The sequence below is a fragment of the Thunnus maccoyii genome, chromosome 22, assembly GCF_910596095.1.
Source record: "Thunnus maccoyii chromosome 22, fThuMac1.1, whole genome shotgun sequence".
NCBI classification, from domain to species: Eukaryota; Metazoa; Chordata; class Actinopteri; order Scombriformes; family Scombridae; genus Thunnus; species Thunnus maccoyii.
The window spans coordinates 25,108,994-25,126,962 of record NC_056554.1 but is presented as its reverse complement, the minus strand read 5'-3'; the positions used below and the strand labels follow the sequence as shown (position 1 = coordinate 25,126,962).

Sequence of the window (17,969 nt, the reverse complement as noted above, 5' to 3'; positions counted from 1 at the left end):
TAATTAATAATAAAGTTCAGTGTTTCTGCAGGGGACTCGGTGCTGTTGCTGGCTGGTGGCTGTAATGGCGGGGGTGTCAAGTGTGAACCAACCGAAACACGCAAAACTTCCGGTTTAAGTCAGTTCTGTTTGTTCTTTACAAAATATAAGCACAGTTTGTGGAGCGAAGCTTCATATTAGCTTCAGATAAACTTTTGATACATTTTGCACAGAAGGAGGACTGTGGATTTAGGCCCCCATCACTTATGGGGGTTTTTCCATACACATCTGCTGGCTTGACTCAGTTTGACTCAGTGCGTCAACCCAGGGCATCTATATTACAGCAGGGCTACCTGCTTGGGTGTATCGTGTAGATACTGCGAGTTTGCAGATAGATCTACTTGGTTTACTCAAGCCCTCATGAACTGCGATGGGCTGTAACTAGTGGTCAAAGGAGCGGCTGTAAAATGACGGATACATTTTTTTGGGTGTCACAACCCCTGCAAAATGACTCGTTTCACTATCAGAATTTGATCCATTCAGTCCGAACAGTTGGACAGTCCGGATGAGCTGCACCATTGAATCATTTTATCCCATTAAAGTTAGCCAAGGGCTAAACTGGAAGTTAGCCGGCTCACCCCTGAATGATAACGAAACCCATCTAATGTCACTACAACCTGCTTGTAGATGGTCAGGCACATTCTGACTTGACTTGGCGCCACTCGGCGTGTTTAAGCTGGTTATGGAAACGCAAATCAACGCAGCGCGGTTTGACTTGGTGCAGCCAGAAGTGCTAATGGAAAAAGACTGTTACATTTTAAGCGCATTATGAAAGTGGTTGTCAAAGTTTTTCACATCAAGGACCCTAAACTGACACAAATTAGACCACGGACCCCCATCTGATAAGATTTTTGCTTTTAGATGTTTTATTATAGAGTATGAAACCCATGACCAAAACAGTCATACATTCTGTCATTGTGTTACTCATAGATGGAAATATAATGAAAATAAATGATTCCCCTTGTTGCTGTGGACCCCCTGGAGCCCCCTCAAGGACCCCTGGGGATCTCCAGATCCCGCTTTGAGAATCACTGCATTATGAACAGGAGGAATGATTGCAGCAGGAACATGTTTCAGTGTTCATTCGGGCTCCTGACTGTTGTTTTAAGACTCATTAGAAAAACTGTGAACCAGTTTGTTTTTTTTAATTAATGGTGGAGGGCTTTTATCTTGAAAGCGACACGAGCGACCGGGCGGCAACGCGCACTGTGTGCCGCGTGCTTGACGTGCCGCTGGCGCTGATGGCGGCGGGGCTGGCGGAGGGTCGCACCGAGGAGGGAGAGCGAGGAGGCGGGGAACCGGACAGACAGAGAGAGGAGGCCCCGGCGGCACCGAGCACCGACACACCGACAGACTGACGACAACAGGCGGACACGGAGCAGGACGGAGCGGTACGGCTGTTTCTGTTAGTAGCTACCGGGGGGATTGTACCGTTAACGGCGGCTGGAGGGTCCGTCTGCAGGCTGGTTAGCTGTGAATATACACACAAACACATTCAGTTAGTGTGTTCAGGCTGCTGCTGTCTACAATAATACTGTGATGTGTGTATATGTAAGGAAAGATTATATAGATATATAGATACGGTATTATATACAGTATTATATACAGAAGAGGGCCTGTCTGTGCTGTATTGGTTTATACATATGTGTGTGTGTATATATATATATATATATATATATATATGTGTGTGTGTGTGTGTGTGTGTGTGTGTATGTGTGTTTGTGTGTGTGTTTGTGTGTGTGTGTTTGTGTGTGTGTGTGTGTTGCGTTCACAGACCATAAGCCATCATGTTTACCACAAGGCTGTCATTTCATAGCAGTTTCTCTTATGTGTGTGTGTGTGTGTGTGTGTGTGTGTGTGTGTGTGTGCGCGCAGCACTGCAGCATGCAGGCAGAACTTGGCCCAATAAGAAACTCTGTACAGACCACCACCGTTTCCTGTGAGCCCAGCTGAACTCTGCAGCAGTGAGTGTTCGTCCACCTCTGTGAGGACATGTTGGCCAGTCGTCACTGAGCTGTTTGTTGGGTTGTTTAACAGAGATATTAAGTACTGCAGCCAGCGGTTGAAAGTAACTACGTACATTTACTCAAGTACTTTGCTAAAGTACAGTTTTGAGGTACTTGTACTTTACTTGAGTATTTCCATGTGATGCTACTTTCTACATTTCAGAGGGAAATATTGTACTTTCTACTCCACTACATTTATTTGACAGCTTTAGTTACTTTTCAGATGAAGATTTGACACAATGGATAATATAACAAGCTTTTAAAATACAACACATTGTTAAAGATGAAACCAGTGGTTTCCAACCTTTTTGTCTTTTGACGTCTTACAAAAAGCAGTGTGTAGTCGGGGTCACATTTCACATGTCTATGAGTTGTTAACAGCTCCACCAAATAGTGATTTTTCCCTCTAAACTTCTCACATGCTTTCATTTCAATAAATGTTCAAATGATCCAATATTTCAGCAAAAATCAAAGATTAGAGAAAAAGTCCAAAAACTGAAAACAGATTTGTGTATCAGAACTTTGTTTTTTCTTCTTTCCTCTCCCATTAATCATCTCACCACCCCTCAGATTTATCTGCTGACCCTTTGGAGGGGCCCGACCCCTAGGTTGGGAACCACTGGACTAAACTAGCTAACTGTATATAAAGTAGTGTAAACTAGCTCCACCTCCAGCAGCTACAACAGTAACATGCTGCTCTAACACTGATGCTTCACTATTAATAATCTAATGATGTCATATATAATAATATATCAGTCAGAGGGACCAAACCACTACTTTTACTGCAATACTTTAACTACATCAAGCTCATAATACTTATGTACTTTTACTGCAATACTTTAACTACATCAAGCTCATAATACTTATGTACTTTTACTGCAATACTTTAACTACATCAAGCTCATAATACTTATGTACTTTTACTGCAATACTTTAACTACATCAAGCTCATAATACTTATGTACTTTTACTGAAGTAGGATTTTTCATGCAGGACTTGTATTCGTAACGGAGTATTTGTACATTGCTGTATTGGTATTTTTACTGCAGTAAAGTATCTGAGTACTTCTTCCATCACTGACTGCAGCCCTTCACTCCATCTTGATCACGTTGTGTTTGGGATCTTAATACGTATCTCTTGATGTATCTGTCAGAAAACACTAGAAGACGTCTCCAAAGGTTTCTTGTATTTTACTTGAAGACTGTAGAAGGTTACACTTGGTAAATGTTTTTGGTTTCTAGAGGAACCGAGAATTACAGAAATGTCATAATAATGAATTACAATATAACACACAATTCACAATCAATTAGTTACACTAAAAGTCCTGTAACACTTTGTCCATACATGGTATCAATATAACATACTGATATAATGAGTCTCAGAGGAGAGTTAAGTGAACAACCAACAGATAACTAAGAAATATTATATTAACTAACTATAACAGATTCTCACATTAGGAAATAGACACTATAAATAGCTGTTAAATTAATTGACTGCTGTTAATCTGCTCAGTCATATATTCCCATCTAGTCTCACAAGTCAAGTTACACATACGCATAACAGCTTTTTCTACTCTCAGCTCGAGCCGACGTCAACTTGTGATGGTTTTCCTTATATGGTCATCTGGTCTACGCACAGTGCGCCAGTTCACTCCCCCACTCCATTAACGTTATGGTGTTTTTCTAGTGTTTTGGGGGTAGTCACGCTGAACCATAACTCCATTACACAGGAGGGTAAAGTAAGATAAATAGTTTACCTGTTGGAGGTTTGCTGGTCATTTGCAGCTCTTCATCCAACATCATCATCACTGTGGCTGTTTCTGCTTGTACTGTTCCTCCCTGCGTTATTTCTAACTGATCTGCTCAACAAACAGCTCCAAATATCTCCGGATGTTGTTGCGTTGACCAGTTAATACAGTTATTAAGTCATTTAAAAGCTTTTAATTTGAAGCAGTAAAGCAGGAAATGTTGGGTTTGCATTGATGGTAACTTAACACAACTCTGATACGTAAAGCTGGCCAATCAGAGCAGACTGGGCTCATTGGGAAGGGGGCCTTAAAGAGACACAGTGTAAACTGAGGGTCTTCATAAAGGATCAGTATAAGATAAATAAGGGTTTTTTTTTAACTGTGAATCATGCAAAACCACTCAAGTGGAGTCCAAAAATAAAAATTTAGAGCATAATAGGTCCTCTTTAAAAGATTACTATCAATGAAGAGTCATTTGTAATCACTTCCTGTGATAAAAAATACTGCCTATCACAGAAACAACTACACTTCAGTGCTAATTCTTGAATTATTTTCTGAACATGAGATTCACAGTAGAAAAGTGACTGTCACATGTCAAACATTTGGGGATTGTTTTTGCTCGGTTTATGGCAGTAATTTTTTCTTTGCAGGTGAGATTTGTCCATCTTCCAGTTTCCATGACAAGAAATGTGACAATTGGTCAAAATCACAAGCGACCTGTTGATTTGACCATTTCATGTGGAAAGCTTGTGTCAAAATTACAATGTCTTGCAAATATTGCAACAAATTCTTGAATTGTTAATTATTGCGACCGCAAAATCGCAGTTTCCTGGAGGGACTGATTAACCAAAGGAGCTGATTGGCTCCTGCCATGCTTGTATATATCAGTGTTCCCCCTATAATTGTACAGGCCTGGTGGGCCACCGGGCCAACGAGAACCCCCACTAGGCCAAAAAGACCTTTTTTTTGAATGCCAAAAATAATGCCAAATATCCATTCGTTGGGAAATCAATACTCATATACGTTTGGGAGCCCGAAACGTGAGTCAACCTCTGGGTCGTTGCCTGGGAAACTCTTGATGTGATGCGAGTGCCACTGCTATCAGAGTCCTTTTAAATGACTGCAGTGCGAGAGCGTACGGGACGCAGGTTATCTAACACTAGCATGGCACCGCCTAAAAAGAGAAGAAGCTCTAACGCGGGTGACGGACAAACAAATATATCAACATTTTTCTCCAAAAACCCTGGAGTCAAGCAAAAATACAGAAGAAGAAGAAGTGAGAGGGGCAGCTTATTTTTATGCAATAAATGCAGTTTATTAACTCGTCCTCTCCTTGTGACCACTTTGTTTTAAGTCTTGAATATACCGAGCAGACTGCAGACCACCTGACTGAAGCCGACTGCGTGAATGTACCATCCCGTGTGCCTCGTCCCTTTAGAGTTTTTCAGTACGCACCACCAGGCCTGAAAAAAATTGTAGGGGAAACACTGTATATGATGTCCAATGAGCAAAGGGTTCTTGAGGAAGGTTGCTGTATCTGAACGCCACGTGAACTGCAAACCATCTTTAAAGGCCATGGATGAAACAAATCAATACAAACTTTAACTTCCTGATGGACTGCACCAAATCAATTATTTCTCTCTCTACACGATTACTGTACCTCAGACTTGGGGTATTTTCTTAAACCCAGCGGTGGAAGAAATATTGAGACCTTCTGTTCAAGTAAAAGTAGAAATACCACAGTATAATTCTTTAAAAGCATTCAAGTAAAAGTACAGAAGTATTAGTTGCAAAATTTACTGAAAGTATCCAAAGTAGAATAGAAGAGTGATATTTATTATACCAGGAGAGATGTACATCACTGTAAAAAGCATGCACAACCCTTGGAATTTTGCATGTTTATTTGCTTTACAACATGGAATTAAAGGTTATTTAATGGTTTTTTGACACATGTCAACAGAAAATGAGCATTTAAAGAGGACATATTCAACACATCTCCAGCTCTATATTTTTATTCTGGGGCTCTACTGGAATATCGTCGCATGATTTACAGTTAAAAGCCGACGTCAGTTCATGAGCAAAGCAGAAAAAAAAAGTTTCAAATGAAGCGTTCAGAGCAGGTTGAAGCCCTGGGGTTTGACTTGCAGGCAGCTTTTCTGCATACGTTCACCTCAAGTTTCTGAACTTTGACTTTGTTTAATACCTGACATCAGAACAGAACATAAATAACAGAAAACCACAAAAAGTAGAAGATGTCCCCTTTAGTGTGGAAGTGAAAACAGATCCCTACAAAGTGGTCTAAATTAATCAGACATACCAAATACGTAAATAATAACGTGTTTTACATGTAAAATCTGTATCTGAAGTTAAAATAAAAGTAGAATAAAATGGAAATACTCAAGTAAAGTACAAGTACCTCAAAATTGTAAATGTAAATGTGGTGATGTGATGCAGTTAATAAGTCGTTTGGGCACTGATATACCAGTCCGGTGTTTATTGGATCGATGCGTCCCTGCAGTGCAGCGGTGAGGTTCTTTCTGTCACATCAGCACCTGTTTGTCTCGACTTTTCTCATCTTGTAAAACCTCACAAAGTTTTCTTTTTGCCCAATATTGTAATGAACTGCTCGGATCATTTTCCACGTACAATATGATTGATTAATCATTGTCTAACATGAGCTGAATCAGATTCTGACACATCTAATCTCGTTAATTAGTTGATAGTAGTTAGCAAGAGGTATTCTGAAAATCTATTAATGATTTAACTGATATATTAAGCAAAAATGACAAAAATTAGCTGGTTTCTGCTTCTCAAAATGTTCTAGTTTCTGTTTTTTTAGTTCTCTATGAAAGTAAATTGAAGATTTTTGACTTTTGGTTGCACAAAACAAGTTATTTAAATATGTCAACGTGGGTTTTGGTAAAGTGCTCGGGGCATTTTTCACAATCTTCTAACACAGCAAATCAATCGATCAATTAATTGAAAACAATGTTAGCTGCAGCTGTAATGCAGTTACATGATTTCGGTCTAAACCAGAGGTTTTCAAACTGTGAGGAGATTTTAAGGATGTGAGGTGAAGATACTGTATGACGTGAAAGGGACAGTTTTCTAAAAACAAGTAGACGTTGGTTGTTGTGGTCTGGCCGCTGGTTCGTGGAGATTTTAAATCACTTTGTGCCCGATTGCTGCAATTTGCGCCAATTTTGTGCACTCTGAGTCATAACGCAGTCAAATCTGAACACACAGATGTGATAAACATATTTATAGATTCAGCGTGACTTACACTCCTGAGGATATCATTATCTCGGATGTGCATCACAAATAAACCTCCATTAATCCGCTTAGAAATCATAGGGAAAAAAATCTGCTCCTTATAACTGAGAATCATCACGTTTTTAAGTTTTCTTCAGTATCAAAGTCGTCCAGTGATAGTTGTCTTCGTATTCATGTATACATTGCATTTATTATGTGATGTAGCACCACTGCTCGTTTCTCCTGCAGCTTAATAAGTTTAATATTATATTTCATAGAGATGTAGTTGTTTCTTCTGATGTTGGGGGCGGGGGGGGGGGGGGGGGGGGGGGCTGATATATTATTATATATGACATCATTAGATTATTAATAGTGAAGCATCAGTGTTAGAGCAGCATGTTACTGTTGTAGCTGCTGGAGGTGGAGCTAGTTTACACTACTTTATATACAGTTAGCTAGTTTAGTCCAGTGGTTCCCAACCTAGGGGTCGGGCCCCTCCGAAGGGTCAGCAGATAAATCTGAGGGGTGGTGAGATGATTAATGGGAGAGGAAAGAAGAAAAAACAAAGTTCTGATACACAAGTCTGTTTTCAGTTTTTGGACTTTTTCTCTAATCTTTGATTTTTGCTGAAATATTGGATCATTTGAACATTTATTGAAATGAAAGCATGTGAGAAGTTTAGAGGGAAAAATCACTATTTGGTGGAGCTGTTAACAACTCATAGACATGTGAAATGTGACCCCGACTACACACTGCTTTTTGTAAGACGTCAAAAGCCAAAAAGGTTGGAAACCACTGGTTTCATCTTTAACAATGTGTTGTATTTTAAAAGCTTGTTATATTATCCATTGTGTCAAATCTTCATCTGAAAAGTAACTAAAGCTGTCAAATAAATGTAGTGGAGTAGAAAGTACAATATTTCCCTCTGAAATGTAGAAAGTAGCATCACATGGAAATACTCAAGTAAAGTACAAATACCTCAAAACTGTACTTAGGCACAGTACTTGAGTAAATGTACGTAGTTACTTTCCATCACTGCAGACAGGACATAAGGAGAGAGAGAGAGGCATATGACATATAATGACGTCACCAACTGGAATTGATCTATTGGGGATTTTGGTATGTGGGTAGCATCACGCTCCTAGTTGTGATGATTAAAGTGAGAAGCATTATGTCAGTGACGGTCCTCACAAGGATAGAAATACAGATATATGTGTGTGTGACATGGAGAGAGAGGGAGCATTGTGCCGGCTTGTGGTTTGAGCTGGTGCAGTGATGAATATCAAACAGGCCTGTAGTAGTGGACGCTTCAGCTGTGTGTGTGACGTACTGTCGAGCTGTTTATCAATAAACTATTGTCTTTTCTTCATTCTCTCACTCTCTCTCTGCAGTTCAGGATCTCCTATTGGCCGCCATCCTGTCTCACTCCACCAGCCTGTACACCACTACAGCTGCAGCACTCGTAGGGTTTAGTGGCAGTTGTCAGCACTAGTACCTGTGTTTGCTAGTTGAGGTGCAGTGAAACATCGGAGAGGTTTAAACCAGTCTGCAGCTTCAGACTGAGCATCATTTAGTGAGACACTGACTCTGTACCAGCTGTAGGGGGCGCTACCCTGCAGCTAACCTCAGACCTCTGAGGTTGCAGAGGATAATCGCTGATTTGAAGACACTTTTAATTGTGCATGAATGCAATTTGGCACTAAAGCACCTGGAATGACAGCCTTAGCTTGTTAGCTTGAGTGTTGCAGGGACCTCTGGGGGCCCCATCAAATTCGGGGCCCCTGAATTCTTCCTTGTATCTGGTAGCTGATGAGCTAAGTTAATTGTTGTCAGAAAAATGACTCTGACACTGTCAGGCTGCTGTGAAAATGTAGATTAGATTCATTTGGAAGCTTCTTGCAGATAGCAGCCAACAGCAAGCATATCAGTTTGATCCAAACCAAACAGGCCCGCTTCAAAAGTTCAGTTGGAAACAGTTTACTTTGAAAATGTAGTTGGGCTCCGACCAGGAGTACGTATTCAGCGGCTAACGGCTAGTTAGCGCTAGTGGCTAGCAGTAAGCAGGTAGCGGTGGCGCGGGGCTAAGTCCGGGCAGAGCAGGGGTGCGATGGAGTACCACTCCGGTGGCAGCCTGCCCCTGCTGGGGAGACCGCGGTACTGCCCCGGGGCCAACGCTAACGGAGGATACCTGTGTGAGACGGGACACTGCTGCGGAGAGACCGGCTGCTGTACCTACTACTACGAACTCTGGTGTAAGTTGATTTTAACCTTCTATGGGCTCATAGTACGGATGTTTTCTGTGGTTTGCAGTAATTATGCTATTTCAGAGCCTTGATGAGAGTTCTGATTCTGTTCTGGCTGATTATAGAGCCATAGAGCATACTTTCCTTTTTGTGGTGCTTCATCCTGTCACTGTCATTGTGATTAGTATCATTCATTACTAGTTATGGTCTACAGGCCAAGTCAACAACAGATTATGTTCACAGGCAACGTTTTTTGCAATCCAGAAAGTGTGGCATGCCCATACTGCAAAGAACACATACGGAGGTGGTCAGGATGGACAAGACTTAGACACCAGATATGGGGCTCACATCCTGTGTCCCATCTGTTGTTAGGTTTAGACAACTCAAACCACTTGGTTGAGGTTAAAGAAATATCATAGTTATGGTTAAATACTGAAAAAATGTTTAACCAACATTTAACCAAGATCACCATCTTTCCTGAACCTCAACCAAGTGCTTTGAATTGCCCAAATATTACAATCAAAAAGTTAATCATGCTTTAGTTTCTAGGATCTGATATTGTGGAAAAACAAACCTAAATATGTTGAAAATGAACATTTTCCAGATATAATCAATAAAAACACTTTCTTGTTCTGTTGATGTAAAACCAGGCAGCATTACGCACCACTACAGCACTACAAAATGTATTAAATATTTAAAAAGTTGTACATGAATGACTGGGTAGGGCAAGGTTGACTAAGTCTAGAAAAGGTCCCACTTTGACATTTTTACACTACATGTTACTACTTTCTTTAGTACATCACCAAGTTACTGAGGTTTTGTGACCAGGATTGGTTGTTTTTACCTCACTCCAGGTTAAAATCTAAAACCCAGAAGTATGATATAAGGGTACTTTAATAAATTATCTGAAAGAAATTAGAACAAGACTGTGGTGCCCAGCTTCAGATTTTTCTAAATTGATAGTAGGAGTGATTCTTGTAAAAGTAGTTTATTGTCTGAATAAAGTGTAATATTTTGTGTGCCTGTCTGTGTATGTTCAGGGTTCTGGCTGCTGTGGACCGTCCTCATCCTGTTCAGCTGTTGTTGTGCTTACCGACACCGTCGAGCCAAACTGAGAGTCCAGCAGCAGCAGAGACAGCGAGAGATCAGCCTGCTGGCCTACCATGGAGCCAACTCCTATCCCTCCTCCATGCTGGACCTCAGTAAGATGCCTGTCTGTCTCTCTGTGTTTGTCTGTACGAGAGTCGCTTTTAAACTCCACTTCCAACATCAAGACAATGAAGTCAGTTTTTGTTTTGTTTTGTAAGTGACTGATGCTTGGCTGTCAAGTGATGCGCCTCTTTTCTAATCTGTCGCTGTGACAACACAGTGGAAATTTACAGCTCGGAGGCCAGAGGCGTTTGCCTTAAAAGGGAATTCCTCTGATTTTCAGACAGAGAACATGTTTATTCCTATTATGTCCTGTAAATGTTCATCATCATAATTAAATAATATTTACAAAATTATATTTTCATTAATTTGTGATTTTACACAACTTTACTGACTTCAACGCAAGAGTCTACAGCCATGCTGGCGGCTCTGTGAGGCTGTTCTTGAACTAAACGCTCGCATCTGCACACTAACATGCTCACAGTGAGAATGCTAGCATGTATAATGTTTACCATGATGCTGCACCGTGTTGGTTTAGCATGTTAGCATGCCAACAGGCACTGGAGGAAAAGTCAGTAGAAAACATCACCAGGGAACCATGAATGTGTGAACCAAATCTTGTGCCAATCCATCAAGTACATGTTTAAAATACTGTATTTCACAGTGAAAGCTTTGACCTGCTGGTGGCGCTAGAGGGAAAGTTAAAGGATCACCAAAGTGGTTATAGTGTTTCCTACAGGGACGTTGAATATCTGTTGTAAATTTTGTGTCAGTCCATGAGATAGTTGTCAAGATATTTCACTCTGAACCACGAATATCAACCTCATGGTGGAACTACAGCAAAAGTCTGGGGTTAATCAAAGTCTGTAGGATTAATCGTCTGACCATGAATTTCTGCACAATTTGATATTTGATAGCAATCCATCCAATAGTTGTGAAGATATTTCACTCTGGACCAAAGAGGTGGACAGATAAACATTGCCTTCCCTAGAGCCTTCCTGAATGAGATTTCCCTCGTGGACAGATTAAAACCATTGTCCACACAATGCAGCCAGTTGTTTTGTCAGCCAGTGGAAAAATACAGCTCAGCTTCAGTCTTAAAGGGGAATTCCCCAAAATAGGGACAAGGACAATAAATCAATTTTTGTACAACAAAAATCATCTGGATCTGCATTTCTGCAACTCAACTCTTTGTCCTCCTTTCAGGTTTCCTGGCATCTCTGAAGCTGCCGTCCTATGAGGAGGTGGCAGCTCAACCCTCCACCCCACCTCCCCCCTACAGCTCTGTGTTCACCACCCCACGATACCCGCAGCCCCCCCGAGCCACTGACCCCCACCTGCTCACGCAGCACGGCCCGCTGCTGCACAGGCCGCTCAGCGACGGCCCCTCCTCCCTCAGCTCCGACAACAGGTAAGAATGCAGCTGACACTACTGAGATTACTAGTAACCCCACTGGGAAAGAAGTAGTAGTACTGGATATTCTGGAAATGTTAGCAATACAGGGAATATTGATTATATTACTGGGAATGCTGGTAACTCTACCGGGGATACTGGAAATGAAAATTACTGGGACTACTGCAAATACTAGAAATACCGATGTGAAGACTGATAATCCTATAGGGTTTACCGGGATACTGATACCACTGCTGGGAGTAACACCACTGTGAATACTGGTATCAGTGATGGCCTCTCTCCCTGACCCTTAACATAAGTAACATTAGTAACACTGGTACTGCATTACAGTTAACTGTATTGATACTACTGGTAAGACAAACAGAGAAACTGGTCCTACTGAGGCCACTACTACTGCATCGATTACTAGTACTACTGCTTCAACTTCTGCTACAATTACTGATTAGGCTACTGGTAATATCATTGAGACTATTACTACAACTACTGCTGCTACCATTTTATTGCTGCTACTACTACATGTATTGAGAAATACTCAGCAAGATGACAGCAAGCTTCTTTGAAATGGCCGGAGTATTTTGATGTATATTGACTTTGATGTACTGTATGTATGTTTGTATGTAGCTGTAGAGTAAGAAGTTATTGAAATGTGGTCATACACATTTAGCATTTAAATTAATAATGTACTTGTATTTTTACTGTAGCTCCAGTTGTTCCTGCGACTCCTGCTGCCCCTCCTCTCCGTGTAGCTCCTCCCTATCAGCACCTGTCACCTATGAGACTGACACAAGCCATGCCTCCACGCCAAGCGAGGCCGCACCCCTCACTCTCGATGTCACCATGGAGACCATTACTGCCGCAGCAACCTGCTTGGAGGAAAATGAGACACGTTTTGCTTCCGAGAGGATGGTTGCCACGGTGGCCATCGACATTGGTGATGCAGATGCTGCCGGAGCACAGGAACCAGGCGCCACGGACTCATCGGTTCCCAACCAGACTGTTACTGTAGCTGTTGTTACAAGGGCAGCCTCCCCACAGCCTCTGCCCTCTCCTGGTTCAGAGGTGGCTCTTCCTGTTGGAGCTACATCTCCCATAAAGCAACAGCTTGACCTAGCACCGTGTTCTCCGATAGTCAGTACCTGTAGCCCAAGTACACTCCCTGATCTAACTATTGTTAACACAACACTCCCCTCCATCCAAATAATGAACACTGATGGCTCAGTTGAGGGCTCCACATCAGGCCCCTCTACACCAACAACTATCACTTCTAACAGCCTTACAGACAACCAAACCCTAGAAACCCTCAATCTAACGAGAACTTTTGATACAGTTAATATCCCTGGTAGCCCAACCTCAGTGCCATCCCCAGACGATGGCAGAACTTTGGCCCTGATTACAGGATCTACTGGTGTCCCAACCCATGACCCAAATCCTAGCCTTGTGCCAATCCCAGCACCTTCAAACCTTACCCAAGCTTCAGTCCCAGTGCCTACAAACCTTACCCCAGCTCCAGACCCAGTACCATCAAACCTTACCCAAGCTCCAGATCCAGCACCTTCAAACCTTACCCAAACTTCAGTCCCAGTACCGACAAACCTTACCCAGGCTTCAGTGCCAGTACCATCAAACCTTACCGAAACTCCAGTTCCAGTACCGACAAACCTTACCCAAGCTTCAGTCCCAGTGCCATCAAACCTTACCCAAGCTTCCGTCCCAGTACCGAAAAACCTTACCCAAACTTCAGTACCAGTGCCTACAAACCTTACCCCAGCTCCAGGCCCAGTACGATCAAACCTTACCCAAGCTTCAGTCCCAGTACCGACAAACCTTACCCAAGCTTCAGACCCAGTACTGACCAACCAAACCCAAGCCCCAGTCCCAGTACCAACAAACCTTACTCAAGCTCCAGTCCCAGTACCGTCAAACCTTACCCAAGCTTCAGTCCCAGTACCGACCAACCTTACCCGAGCTCCAGACCCAGTACCTTCAAACCTTACCCAAGCTTCAGTTCCAATACCAACAAACTTTAACCTAGTGCCAGACCCCGTACCAACAAACCTTACCCTGGTGCTAGACTCATTAACTAAAACCACCCTAGTCTCAGACTCTGCGCCTAATCCTATTCTAACTCCAAAACCTGCACATTCAAACCTTACCCTAGCTACAGATACAGCACCCAAGTCCCCTACATTAACCCCATGCCAGAACCCACAACTGTCACCTGGGTCAGGTCTAGCCCTGGTTCCTCCTAGCCCAAAGCCAAGCTTGCCCCAACACCCAGAGGCTGTTCCTGTATCTTGTCTACATCTGGATGCAGTACCAGCCAATTCAGGTCCTTCTCTGGTCCTGTCTCAATCTCCAGAGTCAGACCTTATCAGTCAAGTGCCGTCAGATGTCCAGGCTGGTTTTAGTTTTGACTCTGGATCTGGAACAGGCTCCGGTGTTGGTTCTAGATCAGGTCCTCTGTCTTCTCCTGTCCCAACCCCTGCATTCTCCTCCCCCTCTTCCTTCTGCCCAGCCATAACCATAGAGTCTGCATCTTCTTTCACTCCCTCTCAGTCTCCCCTTGCAGCCATCTCCCCATCCTCACCACCATCCCTTCCCTCTCCTCCTTCCCCCCCTTCCCCTCCAGCCCTGACCTCAACTTCCCTCCCAGCCCCAGCTTTACTCCTGGACCCCCTTACTGCTCTGCACCAGTCTGAAAAAGGTGGATCCTCTTCTGGCCACGCTTCCTCCCTCTCCCCCTCTCCTCGTGCTACTCAGTCCCCACCAAAACAGACTCTCTTCTCCCCATGTGTGGACGTCTTTGAACCGGGACCTCCCAGCTGGGAGGAGGGAGAGGAGGAGCAGGAGGTGGAGGACAATGACGATGATGAAGAGGAGGACATGGGAGCCGATGAGAGCCAGTATAGACATCGGCGACTGACCGGTGACTCTGGCATTGAGGTGTGCAGGTGTCGGGTGGAGGAAGAGGAGGATGAAGAGAACGAAGAGGAGGAGGTGGAAGGGAAGGAGGATGACAGGAGAGGAGGGGTAGCAGAGAGGGATAAAAAAGGAGGTGGAAACACTGATCTCCATGACAGCGTGGACTGCCCTGCCAGAGGTCAGATTACCACAGGGGAAGGTCTCACACTGTGTAACCCCACCTCCACCACTACGCCAACGTCCGAAGACAGTGGTGAAGTCGTCATTGTCATGGAGACAGTGTGATTGACAAAAGTGGGTGGCTCAAACCATCCTGACAAGGGATGAACAGGAAGTGAAAGATGGCGTCCACTCTTAAAACTGTTTTTGAAGATCGTTCTGTATCTGGGGAGGATGTTAACGCTAATGGTTGTGATTGTAGAGTTAAGTCACATTAATAAATGTTGCTGGTTCAGCAACTGTTAGTCAGACCAGCACAGGTATAGAATGTCTGATAGGAAAGGATTCAACAGAAGGCATTAGCTTATTACTACATGGTTTCTTCAACTGTGAGTTGGACTTTTAATCAGCCATGGGGCAAAGTTTCTGCATGGTAAGTACATAAGTGATTTAATAAGAGGACAGGCATTTACCCAAATTGTATCCAGGGTTGACAAAATTTAACAACTGCTACACTACAGAACTGTCAGCATTTCTAAAATGTAAAAGGATCCTGAAAAAATAGGATCCTGTTCCCCATTTTGATTCCAACATAAGTTTTACAGTTGTCTCAAAACACATTTAGCAATCCGCCATTATATGACATTGAAGAGTTGTCTATTTGTGAAGAATGTCAATATCTTTAACATTGGCTATGAACAGAGAGCTAGCTGGGCAGCTTGTTGTGATGTGTCTCCTTCTCAGTCAGAGTGAACAGTTTGATAAGGTAGATCTGTTTTGGAGTTTACGGTGACACAGTTAACAGACTTATCCTTAGCTTTCCAAAATGCTCTAAGTTTGATTTAAAAAAGAAAAAAAAATCAGTTAAAGGTACGTAATTGAATTAAATTCAGTTTTTCTCACCAAAACACTCGTATCCATGTGGCCTGACAAATGTTTTCAGTTCATTTCCTTCCTCATAAAACAATTGTAATACAATTTTAATTGGGCACTCCATCAAATTTACACATAAACTGCCACAAACTGGGGTTGTGGAGTTTTAAAGACATGGGCGTTTACCAGGCACCGATAGGGACTAAAGGTCAGGATATCTTGACTTCTGCTAATTCAGTTTTAACTGCTCTTTTTGAAATCTGTCCCTTCCAAATCCCCCAAATTTAAGAAAGTGCGTTACTAAATTGCTGAAATACCCCTCTAAATCGTTTACATCCACATTTGGTAGGTAGCAGTCGTCTTCCCTCCTTTTGCTAGCACATTGCTATTTTTGTGGCAAGTTACTGCCTCCAACAGTGGACCAGTAGTTTAAAGTGCATACTCTACACATTTACATTACCAGCACCTACTGTAATTGGCAGGAATTTGTATCTCGTCTCTCACATGCTCAAGCACACACGTGTTAGAGTTAAGTTTGTCTTGAAGCTCGATATATCTGACAAGGTGCTAAACAAGATGGGAGTGCCTGAAAAAGCAAACAAATGTGTGCACATCACGTCACCCAGAATCAGTCATTTATGATAATTTTTTTGCAACTTTAAATAGTTTAACATTTAGCAGAAGACACCTCGCTTGTCTTGGGTGATGACGGAGGTTTGGAAACGTGCCGGGGACAAATTGGCTGTTTTGGAAATAAAGGGGGACTGATGTAGGAGGATGATTCACTCTGACTGACAGAGGGAAGACTGATTCATTCAGTAGAGGAGACGTTTTGATGAAGAAGTCTGTCAGGAGAGCGGAATTAAGTGGGTAGTTTATGAAATGGGAGAGACATTTTCTCAAATTTGATGCATTCATGGCAACTGGGTAACCAATTGGTCCTGTATGGAAGGTTCCAGGGTTGACGGATCAGATGGTTTCCTGTGCGTTGGTCTTTTGGCAGAAAAAAAGCTTTTACATAATTACGAATCAACAATGGAGACTTTTAGACAGAACAAAGCATCAAACAGAACATTGACGAGAACGTGTCATCACCGCCGTCCTTGTTTTTCTGTCTCTTTCCCTGAATCTATGTCGTAGACACCACACAAGCTACTTTCAGTCTACGTCTAAACTCTGAAATATTCCTTTTCACTTTGTGCATCTCTCCATTCCTAGACACCTCTTCTCCTTTACCATTCAGAAATCCCTAAATTCTACTGATTGACACATTGATTAATTACATTATCCTACAAAATTCACCAAACAAGCCAAACTATTTCAGGGCCTTAAAATGGAAGAAACAGATTCATTTAGCATTTATTTCTAGGCCGCTGTTGTAACATATTGATGTTTGGTACATTGTCAGGTTAATAGACATGTCAATATTGATATTTTGTGACTGAAAGACAAAGGTAGAGTATATTTTGTCAATGACAGAGCATTAGTAACGTTTGTATAGTACATTCTGGTGTATTTCAATCCACCTTAGAATCTGAAATTAGTGAAGAGCAATATTTTTCATCAGCAAGAGTCTGTGTGTAAATAACCCCCCAAAAATACAACTGCTTCAGGAAGGGTTAAAAGCAAAGTAATGTATTGTCATTATTGGTGAAAACCTTGTTAATTAAGTTTTTAGGTTATTGTAGTGTTCTAATTTGGGAGGAAAGATTAGAGGCTCCTCTGTGGTTTGGGCAATTTCTATGCACCTTTGCCTGATGAAAATCTTGTTTAAAACCATCTGGATAAACTAAAATATGAGTTGTTGTCAGGAGGAAAACAAAGATTTTTTTTCCCACTCAACAGCAGTAATTTAATGATTGTAACTGTTGCAGTTTTTAAAAGAGAAGTGTCATTTCCAGTGCTTGACAGAAGTGTCTCACACATTTGTGATATTTCAATTTTATTTGTGATTTCACACATCATTAGAACCTAAAATTGAACATTGAAGTTGGCTGGATTATGAAAGTGAAAAGTCTTTTACCTTTTTTCTCTCGGATTATTTTACACCTCCTACAAAGTGCACTTGTTTTTGCAGCTGTTAATGTAAGCTGTGCGTCCAAACCAGGGCCCATATTTATCAAACTTCTAAAAATTACACTTAAGAGTTTTTTTGTAACTTACTC

The 17,969-nt window shown here is 42.1% G+C and overlaps 1 protein-coding gene across 2 annotated transcripts; it reads left to right on the top strand.

The window, feature by feature from the left end:
- The first annotated feature begins 1,265 nt into the window (after nucleotides 1-1,265).
- Nucleotides 1,266-17,646, top strand: LOC121889583 (mucin-2-like). 2 transcript variants are annotated; one of them, XM_042401641.1, is made up of 6 exons: nucleotides 1,266-1,430; nucleotides 1,915-2,003; nucleotides 8,436-9,296; nucleotides 10,328-10,489; nucleotides 11,643-11,847; nucleotides 12,552-17,646. In XM_042401641.1, exons 3-6 carry the CDS (start codon nucleotides 9,152-9,154, stop codon nucleotides 15,055-15,057), a joined length of 3,018 nt encoding a protein of 1,005 aa, XP_042257575.1. In that variant the 5' UTR covers nucleotides 1,266-1,430; nucleotides 1,915-2,003; nucleotides 8,436-9,151; the 3' UTR covers nucleotides 15,058-17,646. The 2 variants fall into 2 exon arrangements, with proteins under 2 accessions (XP_042257575.1, XP_042257574.1); XM_042401640.1 differs by lacking the exon at nucleotides 1,915-2,003.
- The last annotated feature ends 323 nt before the right edge of the window (nucleotides 17,647-17,969 follow it).

Coding starts and splice junctions, on each gene's coding strand:
- LOC121889583 (XM_042401640.1), top strand. CDS start 9,152: ATGGAGTACCACTCCGGTGGCAGCCTGCCCCTGCTGGGGAGACCGCGG. Junction 10,490..11,642: donor CTCCTCCATGCTGGACCTCA/GTAAGATGCCTG, acceptor TCCTCCTTTCAG/GTTTCCTGGCATCTCTGAAG. Junction 11,848..12,551: donor TCCCTCAGCTCCGACAACAG/GTAAGAATGCAG, acceptor TTTTTACTGTAG/CTCCAGTTGTTCCTGCGACT.